General features: G+C 50.7%; 1 protein-coding gene across 4 annotated transcripts in view; it reads left to right on the forward strand.

The window, feature by feature from the left end:
* The first annotated feature begins 1,225 nt into the window (after positions 1–1,225).
* The window catches only part of Shisa6 (shisa family member 6), a 292,149-nt gene continuing 280,248 nt past the window's right edge, over positions 1,226–13,126 (forward strand). For all 4 annotated transcript variants that reach the window (XM_021178071.3, XM_021178072.2, XM_021178073.3 and 1 more), the window contains exon 1: positions 1,226–1,878. In XM_021178071.3, the coding sequence (XP_021033730.1) occupies positions 1,226–1,878 (653 nt within the window). The remainder of the gene's footprint in view (positions 1,879–13,126) is intronic.

A 13,126-nucleotide genomic window follows, 5' to 3' on the forward strand; every position in this document is an offset into this window, starting at 1 on the left:
GCCACTTGACCCCTGGCCTCAGTGTAGGAACCTGTAGCAATGGGCTTGACCTCTTATCTTGGCTGTGAACATCACCACTAGGGAGAGGCAGAGGCTTGCAGAAACCCCAACTTGCTTTCTGGCAGCGCAAAGACCAGGCTGAAGTAAAGCGGGGGAGTGAGGGAGGGTTAGAAATACTTGACCAGAGGGCTAGAAGGGCAATGTCAGACCAGGTTTAACCCTGCCGCTGGCCGGCTCCAGAGGGCTCACTCTGGCCTTGCTCCCGGGTGAAGGTAGTGGGGGGTGAGCTCCCTCTTTACCATCTTAGTCGCTTAACTGGTGTCCCGGCTTTGGTGACGCGAAGCTTCGAGGCGGGGGAGTGGGGAGGAGGGAGAGGAAGAGGCAAAGAGAAGTCCTGCCGTCCCCCAACCGGGCGCCCAGGCGTGGAAACGTGGGCGGCGGCGAGCGGCTGGCCTCCCTCCCCGCCCTCCCCGCGCGGCGCTCCCGCGTGTGCGGCTGTGTGAGTGCGTGTGTCTCCCTCTCGCCTATCGCACACGCTCCGGCACTAGTGCAGGCGGTTCCCGGCTCCGCTCACTCGCTCCGGTCGCTGCGCTCCCGCCTAGCCGCCGCTGCAGTCGCAGCCGGGCATGGTGAGTGACTGAGGTGCAGCCGCCGCGCACCCGGGCTGCCCGCCCGACCCCAGCCTTAGTCGGCAGCACCGTCCCCGAGCTCGGCGGCCCGGTGGCTTCCCCAGGGGTTCTCCGCGCGCCCTCGGGCCACCGTCCCAGCCGGGACGCACTCCTCGAGGGCTGAGCGCTCCTTCTCCGCCCCGCTGCTCGCCGCTCTCCGCACCCCGTGACCGCTGCCCCGTCTCGTCCCGCAGGACCTGCCCGGACGGGACCACGCCGCCGCTGCCGCCGCCTCCGGGAGCCGCGCTTCAGGGCCGGCCTGAGCCGAGTCGCGCGGGGCCGCCGCTGCCGCGGGCGGGGGATGGGGCTGCCCGCTAGGCGCGCGGAGCCCGCAGGGGGAGCGCGGAGCCGGCGCGCAGCCTGAGAGCCCCGCGCAGCCCGCGCCCCGCCGCTCCGTGCGCTCCTGCCGCCTCCCGCGCCTCGATGGCGCCATCTCCCCGCCGCTGACCGGTCCGTCTCGCCCTTCCAGCCCGCCCGGCCGCCCTCGGAGCCCGGCCAGCCGCCGGGGCAGCGGCCTGCAGTCCGCGTCCGCCCGCGCCCTCCCGCCCGGCCCCGCCATGGCGCTGCGCCGCCTCCTGCTGCCGCCTCTGCTGCTGTCGCTGCTGTTGTCGCTCGCGTCCCTGCACCTGCCGCCCGGCGCAGACGCCGCCCGCGGCCGCTCCGGGAACCGGACCCTGAACGCGGGAGCCGTCGGAGGTAGGCGTGCTGGGGGCGCCCTGGCCCGAGGTGGCCGCGAACTAAACAGCACTGCCCGAGCGTCCGGCGTCCCGGAGGCGGGCAGCCGGCGGGGACAGTCCGCAGCAGCGGCAGCGGCGGCGGCGGCGGCCAGCGCGACTGTTACTTACGAGACGTGCTGGGGCTACTACGACGTGAGCGGCCAGTACGACAAGGAGTTCGAGTGCAACAACAGCGAGAGCGGCTACCTGTACTGCTGCGGCACCTGCTACTATCGCTTCTGCTGTAAGAAGCGCCACGAGAAGCTGGACCAGCGCCAGTGCACCAACTACCAAAGCCCCGTATGGGTGCAGACGCCCAGCACCAAGGTAGTGTCGCCCGGGCCCGAGAACAAGTACGACCCGGAGAAGGACAAGACCAACTTCACCGTGTACATCACTTGCGGGGTGATCGCCTTCGTCATCGTGGCGGGCGTCTTCGCCAAGGTCTCCTATGACAAGGCCCACCGCCCTCCACGAGAGATGAACATCCACAGGTGAGAGGCGCTACTGGGTGCCTGCCTTGGGTCCCCAGGCCTCGCGCCCCCCTTAACAGGCCTGGCCCTGTCCTCTTCGCGCATACTATTTCTCCCCTTCTAAGTCACTTCCACAGTGGCTCCCGCATCCCGTAGGAAGCAGCTAGGTGTGCTTTTGGGTTTAGAGAGAATGGCAACACAAAGTACCAGTCTACGGAGTTCATGATGTTCAAGGATAAGAATCTCATCAATAATACCCAGGCTGTATTTCATGGTGCGTGGACACTTTACTATGGGCTGTACCATGCTTAGTTTTCTTGTTTTTGTATTTATTTTTAAAACTGGCGTGCCACTTTAATATAAAGAGCAGAGCAGTGTGGGCACCTCACTGAAAAGAACAGCAAGCGGGTTAGTGTGAGCTGGGATGTTCCCAGGTGTTAAGTGCAGGATGGTATGGAAAGGGCAGTTGCCTCTGCAGGGGAGAATGTTCCCCATTGCGTGTTGACAGAGCACAGAGGGTAGGTCTTCCAGTGGGGTGCTTGCCTTTCCTGATGAGACTGGAGGACTTCTCTCAAGGCAGACCTCTCTGAGTTCAGGCCATCTTTTACTGCACACATGGTAAAGACAGTGGCTACTGTCCCTTTCCAAAATGTGTAACAGGAGCTGAAAACCTGATAGTCCACAGCCCCACTCTGATTTCCTCCCACCCGTGTCTCTGGCTCCCCAGGGAGATCATTGGAAAGTCAAAGCCAAAGGGACAACAGGAGCCCAGCCTCTCCTTTAGGAACTGCACAGGCAGAGGATGCGAAGTCAGCTGTGCTTCCAGCGTCCCCGTGAAGATGAATGGTTGGATGTGGTTCCCATGAAAAGCCCTGCCCCAGGAAACACTTCCATTTCTGGCACACAGAGTGGGCACTGCCCTAGTTCCCAGGCCCAGCCCCCAGCCCACGGCTTGTGAGTTGACCCACCAAGGCTGGCCTGGTCCATCCACCGTTTAGCTAATGTCTGCACATTGCTTATTATCCCCGTGGCTTGAAAACCTCCTCCTGTCACCGCTCTGAACATTAAGCACCCCCACCTTGCTGAAAAGAGGAAGGCGGGCAGAAATTTCTAGGCATGCTGGAAGAGCTGATTCTGCCTGCCTTTCCCACCCTGATCTGGTGGGTGTTGAGAGGAGATGTCAAGGACTAGACTTGGATGCACTCTAGAGGGAGCATCCCTTCTTAACCCTTCCTTACCTGACCTTGCCACCACAGTCTTCCTGTAGCTGTCCCCAGCATGGGCTTACTCAGCATCCCTTTGGACTGGACTAGGCTTGTGAGCAACAGTCTGCAGTCTCTATGCCTTGCTATGTAGAAGATGGGCACTGTGAACAAACTAAGAGCAAGACACCACTTTTTAGGAGTTTGTTTGGTCTGGCAGTGAATTCTCGCTTGACTCAGTTTGCCGAGCAAAGAATGGCTTAGAGGCAGGTGCCTTTCTGAAACAGATGTGCACTGTTTCTCATGTGTTCCCTCTGACCCGGGACTCGGGGACTCATCTCCTCTTTCCTGTCTCGTCTCAGTAAGCCCACATTGGCTCTCACCACTTTCTAGTTGATTCTCACAAACATCTCTTGGGGTTTCTCCCTGCCTCCTCCACTCCTCCCCTTCTCCTCCCCCACCCCCGCACTCTCCCTCCCCCTTTCTTCCTTATTCAGTTTGTTCATGACAGCCTATGTTGATAAGGTTGTGGTCTCAGAGATTAAAGTCTGAGATTGAATCCCTGTGAAAACTGGACATTGCCATGTGGCTCTGAAGAAGTTCTTGATGTCCCTCTCTTCTTCTCCGTATAGTGTCTCTGTCCCACATGGAGGGGGCAGTTTCTAGGGTTGGGAGAAGGAGAGAGTGAACCCTGGGGAAAAGAGCTGAATTTCAGGCCTCAGATCATTATGGAAATAGGCAATGTTTCTCCCTCAAATTCACCCCCTGATTTCATTCAGTTCACAGCACCTCTCCAGCAGCTGCAGCCTCGCCTGGTGGGTGCTATGGAAATCATCACTCTGGTACTGGGTGTGTAGGGGACAGTACTTATCAGTGTTTGTGAGCGGGTGGGGGCTGGGATAGGAGGACACCAGGAGTGACCTTGAGGAGGTTAGGGAACTTCGTTTTTTAGTTCTGGCAAGACAGCATATCACCCGGACCTCTTCCTTCCAAGTGTGTCAGGGTGTGTGCCCACATCGCTCTCACATGCTCCTCTGGGCAGGAGCGGGAGGGGGCTCATCTTCCTCTGCTTATACCTCAGAAGTCATTGCTTGCCTCACCTGGGTGGGGTTGGGGGCTGTGTAGTCTGTGTTGTTAGAGAGGCAAAGTTGTAAGAGATATGTATTCACAGTAATGAGTTTTTCCTAGGGAAAGTGGGGAGAAACAAGAATGGTCATGGTCAGAGGTCAGGTAGGGAGATAGGATGTGCTTCAGTTTCCTGCTTTTTTGAAGTAGTGCAGCCGAGATGTGATGTGTCCTTACTGCAAGGGAGAGCAGAGCTGCTGCAATGTGTGAGCCTCCCTGAAGATAGGCAGACTTGGACCCTTCCTGCCCTGGGGCAAGTGGTCCTGTGTCTGAGGGAGTTTCAGTGAGGAAAGCCTCACTGCAAAGGGATATTGTGGGAGTTTGAGAAAAGATGGAAGAGGGATAGGCCATCTGCTCTGCCTTGGTGCTCGCAGGCCGGGCAGTCCTCTGCTTGCCATACGCATGTGTATTCCTCATGGCTCTTACATCTCTCCCTCCCTTGCAGGGAAGAACAGATTTTGCTTTTTCAAGAAGTGATTAGCCCTCGCTAGCGTGTTTCTGAGTGAGAAGTCAGTGTCTGGAGTGGAGATAGCCAGCTCTCTGGGGAATTCTAGCAGTGAGCACACCCATATCCAGCTGGTTGGGCTCCCGGGAGGAGAAAGCGATGTTAGATCTGGATGAGGGTGTCCCACCTTCCAGGCTGGAACCCCAGTTCTATTAGAAGGTATATTCTTTTCTTATTTCTGCTTTAGAACTTCTCCGGTTAAGGCCGGAACCACAGGCATCCCCCGATTGTCATAGTTTCCTGAGTGTCCCTGAGGTTGTTACCTGGGGCTGTTTGCCCAGAGAATGATGACCATGTCCTCCAGGAGTATGGGCTCTGTCCAGCATCCAGCCTAGGAGGCTGGCCCCCTTTGACATTCTATTCTGCCCTTAGCTGTCTCACATCCAACACATCCAAACCCATTCTTCCTCCTCACCATGACCTGATTCATTAATGTCTTGGAGATGGGAATCTGCTCTAAGGAGGAACCGTGTGGCTCCCTTTTAAGTGGCTAATTAACAGATGGGTTAGGGAGGTTTTAAGATGCTTAGACACAGTTGGCAAAGTCAAAGGTACCTGTACAGGGCTGGGGGTATGATGGAAGGTGGGCAAGGGAGATGGGAGGATGCTCAGAGAAGCAGAGCCCGGGTATCAGGAAAAGAGGAGGGTATTAGGAGGTAACTCATCTACAGAGTCCATCTTCAAATTAACTTTCTGATTTTTAGAGTAGGCCAGGGAAACCTTTGCTTCGCCTTTGCTCTGTCTGGAAGTCAACTACAAGCCAGGAGAGCCCCGCTTTGTGTTTCAGGCCAACACTGCTGTAACAGGATCACTCCAGAGCTGAGCAAATGAAGAACTCTTTCTGAATACCAGGAGACAAACTGTCAAATCCTCTCAAATACTCCAGTTTTTGAAGTGAGCTCTCCATAATGAATTGATCTAAACAGAGCCAACTTGTTTTTTTTTTTTTTGTTTTGTTTTGTTTTGTTTTTTCCTCCAAATTCAGAAGGTTGAAAGGAAAGGGGAAAAACAAATCTTGCCTTGGGCTGAAATTCTTTATCCTTTTTTATGTTTCCCTTTCCCTGTGAGTTAAAAAAAAAAAAGTGCACATAGGGAAAGCTAGGAAATTACAGAAGTTTTATGAAGGAAGATTAGGACCAGGACCCCAGGAAGGCAGAAAGAAGATAACAAAACTAAGAAAGAGAGAAAGAGATTGGACAAAAGGTTATCACAGGAGGGGCGGAGTCACACTATAGATCCTCCCACAGGCGGTTTTGTTATGGTTTTGTTATGGTTCTTGGAAATATGTGGATACAAGGCAAGTGAGCCTGCTCGCTTTAAGAGGGCAAGCAATGGTTCAAACTCCAAAGTACACTCCCTTGACACTCAGGCTAACAGGTTCCCTTCTTGCTTTTAGCAGCACAGCCATGCACACACTCCTCAACAATCCTGAGCTTGACAACACTCTGGGGTCGGGCTGCTCACTGTCTTCGTGGTTCTTTTCTGCACTGTCCCCAGGCTCAGAAAACTTGCACATCTGCCCCACCCTGCCCCGTTTCAGAGTACACTCATCTCAAGGAGGCTGCTGCTAAGAAACCCAGAGCTTTCCCATAGTTCTAGTCTCCTAAGGCACCTGTAGAAGACGAAGTGAAATTCACTGTTTTCAGCTGACTTGAAGGAGAGATTGCGTGGACTCGGTTGCTGGTTTAGATCAACTGTGCAGAAAGCCACACTTAAGATATCTGAAATGTGCAGTGATTGAAAGCGATCAATTATCCCAGGCAGACAGACATGCCTACATATCTGGAATAAAAAGACAGTGTTACCTAGAAGAACTTTCCCTATCTAGTTCCATTGGCTGATTTTTTTCTCAAGGGCATGGAAAGCTATTATTTAGGTCTTAGTCTTTATAGCCCGAGAGCCTCTACCTACTGCATGTTGGAGTTAGCTCTCTGCTCCTGTCTATGACAGTTGCCAGCTTCCTTCTTTCCTATGTCCATCCTGTCTACTCAAATTTCTAAATACCCTGTGTCTGAAATCGTCAGACTCAAGTGACACTTTGCCTTACCGTTTTGTCACGTTCTTTGGCAATATATGGTTTGTGAAATTACAAAATCATGGTTTGCTGCTATGGCTGTGTAAGAGATCTCAGAGGTGGAGAGGGATTCACAGTGGTATACACAATGGCTACCTTCCTCGAAAATATACCTTCTCTGGTGATTCTGTTCCTCTTCACTTTACTTTGAGAAACTCGTTTATTATTTTTCCCTGAGTTACATTCATGACCTCCTTTGTGTTGTTCTTGTTGGCAGGTATTTAGACGGGGAAGAAGGCTGGGCATGGAGAGTTTACCATCAAACCCTCACAGGGTCCAAGGCCCATGGCCTTGAGCCTCTAGTAGGTTTATTGTAAAAGCAATCAAGGCAGATTGTTAACTGTATTTTTTTAATTTAATTTTAAATTTTTCTGCAAGTGAAATCAAAGTCTTAGGAAAAGGCAGACTAACAGGTTCTATTATTTTTCCATTAGGTACAGAATCATGGGCTTATCCCTACAGGCAGTTTAACTCTGTAATTTTATAAGTGAGCCACTTGAAATCAACAGAGCATAGGTCACAATGACACATGTTCCAGCTGCTAGTTGAGTTAGCTTTGGCTGAAGCCCTGGTGTCCGGACCCTAGGTCCAGGCTCAGTCTCCCCCTCCTCATCTTTATCAGAGCATTGCTTTAGGCTTGGTTCTTAGTCATCAGCAAATAACTTTTAGATAGTTGGAGATATGACAGTTCCCCCCACTCCCCCACTTCCTTCCCTCTGTCCTAGCTCGTGAGTCTTGCTGGCTGACCTCTGTATTTCCATCCACCAACAGGATTTCTTGCGACCGTCCCTGGCCGGTCTTTTTATACAGTTTCTCCGCGTTCTTTTCTAAAGGGCAATAACCTGATCTAAGCATAATCCTTTAATAAGATGTGAGTAATGCAGACTGTTGAAGAAGGAAAATACAGCATATGCCAAAGGAGGGTGGACCAGGGCAAGGAAACACTGAATAACAGTGTGGGTAGAAGTTTGAAATTAAAAATGTGGCTCTGGATGCTTCTGCTCTCACCTGGAGGTGGGGAACGTCGCTGAGATTCATCATGTCAGTGAAGATCCTCAGGGTGTGTGTGTGTGTGTGTGTGTGTGCACATGCACATGCGCCCACACACACATGCACATGCCTGTCTGTCTGTCTGTCCAGAATTACCCTCTAGGTATATGTAAGATCACCCTTTGAGACACAAGAACACAGTTCTCTGCCCTGGATCAAGAAACCATCAGTCAACAGAGCTGGAAGTTTGGGCCCATCATTATATGAGATGAATCTGTATGGCATGATGCTTGGGGACTTTACATTTGATATGCCAGATCCTCCCTTTGAAAGAAGTGGAGTGTCTGTCTATATTGAATTCTCTTTCCAAGCAGTCTCCTTGAGAGGCCCTGTGCTGATTCTTCTTCTGCAAATGGCTCCCTAGCACCTCTCTTGGAAATCCTTTGAGACTCTACGTCCAGTCACATTGGCTTTTCATAACCACAACATATTTTCACCCTCCCGGGGAGATCTGGTTCGTTTAAGCTGTAATAAGTCATGGGTCAGGTTGACAAATGGACCAGGTGATGGGAAACCACAGTGCCTTCACTAATAAGAGCTGCTAGGAGGAGCGTTTCTATGAGCTGGAAAGGTAGGAAGGACCAGAGGAGAAAGAGCCCCTCACCTGCCATGACCATGCGGGACTGGGCTGCTCCTCACGTGGGCAGAGAAGTGCCTCTTAGGCTAGACCAGTTTCAAGTGACAGCCGTGTGCTGGGCAAGCTGTGGGACAGTTGGGAAAGAAGACAAAAGGAAGGAGTTGAATATGCATCAAACATTTCAGATAACTGCTCAAAAAAGGGTGGAAAAAAAGAATGTCCCACATTTCTGCATAAAATAGTAGACAGATCGCTCAATTTAGCTTCCTGCTTTGATACTGAGGGTAAAGGGACCCAGTTTCTTTGGGATGCATGCGGAGAGGAAACCTGGGATCAGAGCCCCTGTTCACTGCCCTGTGCTCTCTGTCACAGGGCCACTGCCTCTGCAGTTCTGTAGTCAGATAGGGTTCCCACTTGGGTCAGACAGCATAGGTATTAGCAGATCCCTGAAGATGAGGCTGCCACAGCATTTCTAGGAGATTCATAGAAACCATTCCTCATGGCTGCCTTCTTCCCATGCCCCCCAAATAAATATTTATGGGATAGGATTAGTTGGTGCCAGAGTGGGCTGACTGAATGAAGAAAAAGGGCCGGGGAGGCACCCACTCTTGTCTATGAAGTTGGGGACAGTCGTGACTGTGCTGTTGCAGATAAGTACTTTCCCCCCCATTTCAGTCAGTGCTTAGGGAAAGTGGGGCCTGAACTTAAGTATCACTCCCACAGCCCCTCCAAATTTATGTGGAGGCCTCTTTGAAATACTCTTGAGGGAGTCCATTCCACTATGAACTAGTCAGTGGGTATCTTCCTGTGAGGAACTTTCACTCTTCCATCATCTGTGACACCCAGAAAAGCTATGAAGCCCGAGGTTTCGGTTGGATGAGGTCTCAAGCAATAGTGCCTGGCCTTGAAAACTTACTATGCACCAGGAGTCTTGTTCTGCATTTGCCATGCTAAGTCTCACTGCTACTCTCCCTTCAAACTCCCCCCACCCCCAGAGTATAGAGCCCTATTTTACAGATGAGGAAACCTACTCAGAGAACCATAATGACTTGCCCAAGGCCAGGCTACTAGTATGTTGCTCATCTTCATCTTCCTTTAGGGTCTAGAAAAATAGCTGTCTTCCTCCTTCCTGACAGAATCAGAGATACTACATAATGCACAAGAAAGCAGCCCCTCTACCTGCCCCTGGGATGAGTTGTCACCATAAAGGACAACAGGGTCAGTGACCTCTCATCCAGGGCTAGTAACACCCCTACTTAGACTGCATGTGGGGTACAGAGGTGCCCAGAACAGTGAGAGGGTTTTGTTTCAAGGGTGAATACTGTTGATTGAGATGGTGAAGGCTTGCAAAGATGTAAAAAGCAAGACAAAATCTTGAAGTTCATTGAAGGAAAAACAAAAAGAACCCAGTCCCCTGTGTGGTTCAGAAGGAAGCCCTGGGCAATTGCACATGAGTCATAGTCTCGGAGAGAGACGAGAGGAGCTAGGAAGTGGAGGAAAGATGAGGTCCAGGGAGAATGGACCTCAGGGCACCCCCAGTTTTAATTACTGAGGCTCGCAGCTTGCTAACAGGTCCATTTATCATAGTCCCTCTCCACCCCACTTCCCCATTTATAACACCCAGGTGCTGCACATGCAAAAGAGAGCTGCAGCCAACTCTCTCATGCCCACTTGAGCTATCCCCTCTCACTCATGTCCCACTAAATGGGCCAAGTCCATACTTGGCTCCTTCTACAGTCTCTGCTTCCTTCCTTCTCAGGTCAGAGTGCACAGGAGGAGAAAAGAAACCTGAGACATCCTAACAGCCACAGCGGGGTGTGGCCTCCAGCTGTTGTGCCTAAGTGCCAGTGTGGTGGGGCCCACATCCTTGACATCTTTGGTCTGTAGTACCATAGCAGGGGTATTGGAGCAGAGTCTCTAACCAAGGAAGCTGTTTCAGTAGCCTCCAGAAACTTAGCTCTGCACATCACTGGTTTGGTCTTCTTGCTTGCTTCCAGCCTTTTGCCCTTCCAGGATCCTCCTTGCCTAAAACCACTGTTCCTGTCTCCAGTGCCTGAGAGCTAAAGCCCCAGCAAGGCTTTAGGTGGCTAGAATCTTGGCCCTGTTCCCTAAAGTTGGTACAAGAGTCTTTGCTTCCTGTAGCCTTCTCAAACATGCTCATTATCCCCTGGGCTTTCGGCATTTGGTTTCATGGCTTGTTCCTATTAGCTTCTGCATTAAAGTCTCATTACTCAGAACACCTGTCCTCCGGACATGTTTGTTGTTCTCTAAGCCAAATGTCCTCTTCTGGGAAATGTGGTGTCCACCCTTCTCCCTCTTCCTGCATTCCAGCTGCACCCTGAAGAGGAATGTGGACCCTGGGATGGGCTATTCATTAGGTACAATCTGAGAGAGCCTCTCTAATGCTTCCATCCCCTCCTTTCCTAGGTCCTGAGCCTTAAAACCTCTGCTGGGCTTAGTAGATGGGTTCGGGGGAGAGAGGGTGGGGAAGAGACAGTTGTTGGGAAGCTTTTGTTGTTTGCTTGTTTGTTTGTTTTCCCAGTTCTGGAGTCAGGGTCAGATGTCAGCAGGAGAGAGTTGTGACTTCACACTGACTGTTCTTTTGGAGGATGAATGAGGTTCACACCAAACCATCCACGAAATGATTGGCAGGCTGCTAGTCCAGATGCCAATGCTACTTCAGAACCGGAGGTTGACCACGGAGCACTGCTCTCCTGCTATGCTCCTAGTCGCCTGTCTCTGACTTATTCCCATGGCAAGAAAGCTGCCTGAAGTGTCCTGGGAGTAACAGCCCATAGGCTTCAGGAGCCAGTACAGGTCATTTGTGCTTAGATGACCCACAGCCAGGACACATGTCCATGCAGTGAGTACCTCTTCTCTGTAACCTGGAGCATTTAAGCAAAGGATCCATTATGCTTCTTTCTTCTCTTTCAAGTCACATCATTAAAATGTATCTTTTTGTGATTTTTCCATGTCTCCTCTGCCACTGCTGCTTTCCCATTTCTCCTTCTCTCGATTCCTGGTCACTTCTCTCTTGTCTTTCTAACTCTAACCTCCTCCAGCTCTTCTTCTTGAATCCATTCGGCTGTGACTTCATTAAATAGCATTGATTCAGATGCCACTAATTCAAAATTTATCCAAATTGGACCTGGACAAAGTTGTTTTTTTCCTTTCTCTATTTGATAGAAAGCTACGATGAGCCGATTAATAGCTTAGACAAGACTGCAAACTCTGTGCATGGCACATACGCTACAGAGAAGGACAGATTGTCTGAGCCAGCCAGGTAGACAATTGGCATGCTAAGGACCAATTGTTCATATCTATTCAATAAAGTAGCTTCTAAAGATCAGTTTTATTTTATTATTTTAAAATCTCATTTAAAACACCACAATGGCTCAAGGAACAGTAAACATGTTATTTCCTGGCTTAGGCCCATTTTCATCTACTCTGGGAGCAGAAACCAGAAGATCACAAGTTCAAGGCCTACCTGGACTTGAGCAATTTAGTGAGACCCTATCTCAAACTAAAAAAGTCGAATATGGCTTGTAATAAAGTACTTGCTTCCCATGCACTGCCCTAGGTAGAATCCTCGGTATTGTGCCCAGGTGTGTGTGCACACAGACAGTTATATCCTGTATGTGTCTGGCAATTCTCTCCTATATCACCTTCCCAAATTGCTATGGAATGAGTGCTGCTCAACTCCCTTCAACTCCAGGAACTCTTGCAGATTTTTCTCTATTGCTTCTTTTTTCATTTCATTTTCTCATGTTCTTAGAATCCACAACTTTTTCAGCTTTGAGAAGTAGTGTTTGTTTACGCTGTCATAACTGCAGGATGGCCAGCTGACCCTTCGAGGAAAGGGTCCCAAGCTTTCAGACTGGGACCTACTTAGGACAGCTTGCCCTACTTATGGGGGACAGAAGAGCTTTGTTCCATTTGAGGGTCTTGCTCAGTGGCTTTGGGTACATAAATCGCTGTCCCAACACCACTGTTCAGAGGAGGCAGCTTCACGGCTTCTGAAAGCCGTCAGCAGGCATCCTTGCCTCTTCTAGATAAAGGACTTTGACATCCTCCCCTTCATCTGCTTATGTGCTCTCCAGGGACAGATGACAGAGCTCTTTTCTCTTAATTTGGGGGTTGTCATCCATCTTCTCCTGCTGTGGAGCATTTTCTAAATGTCAAGATAGGGAGCCACTTCCATCACTCCATCTCCATGATCTTGGTGAGTCCTTTCGCCCCTCTGGTCTATTAGCTGGAAGTGCGATAAGGGAGAATACACTGTAGTGGTAATGGGCTTCTCTGGCTCATTCTGACCCCAGTGCACCTGGAAAGTCAGGACAACAGGTCCAGGTGACATCTTCAGCTAAAAGCGCAGCATCCCTGGGGATGGAGGAGAATGCATTTTTCCTTATACATTCCTGTATTTGTACCTTATAGTCCTTGTTGAAGGACAAACATGTCCTCTGCAAATGGCCTCATAAGCATGCTTGGCTTTAGCATGTTTATCTTATAGATACTCTTGGCAGAAAGGGACTCAGAATGCCCTTTTAGACTCTTCTCTCCTCTTAGAGTATAAGTGTTCATTCATTTATCTATTCTGCAGACAGTCTGGTCTACTCTTGGAATGCATTTTTAGTTAACGTTCATGGGGAACCCAAACTGACTCTTCACCTTCACAAGACTGCAAAACATCTCATAGCCAGCAGTCACTCCATCATTTGAATCGATATCCATAT

This window comes from Mus caroli, unplaced genomic scaffold (assembly GCF_978045245.1).
Source record: "Mus caroli unplaced genomic scaffold, Mus_caroli_1 scaffold_13, whole genome shotgun sequence".
Taxonomy (NCBI): Eukaryota; Metazoa; Chordata; class Mammalia; order Rodentia; family Muridae; genus Mus; species Mus caroli.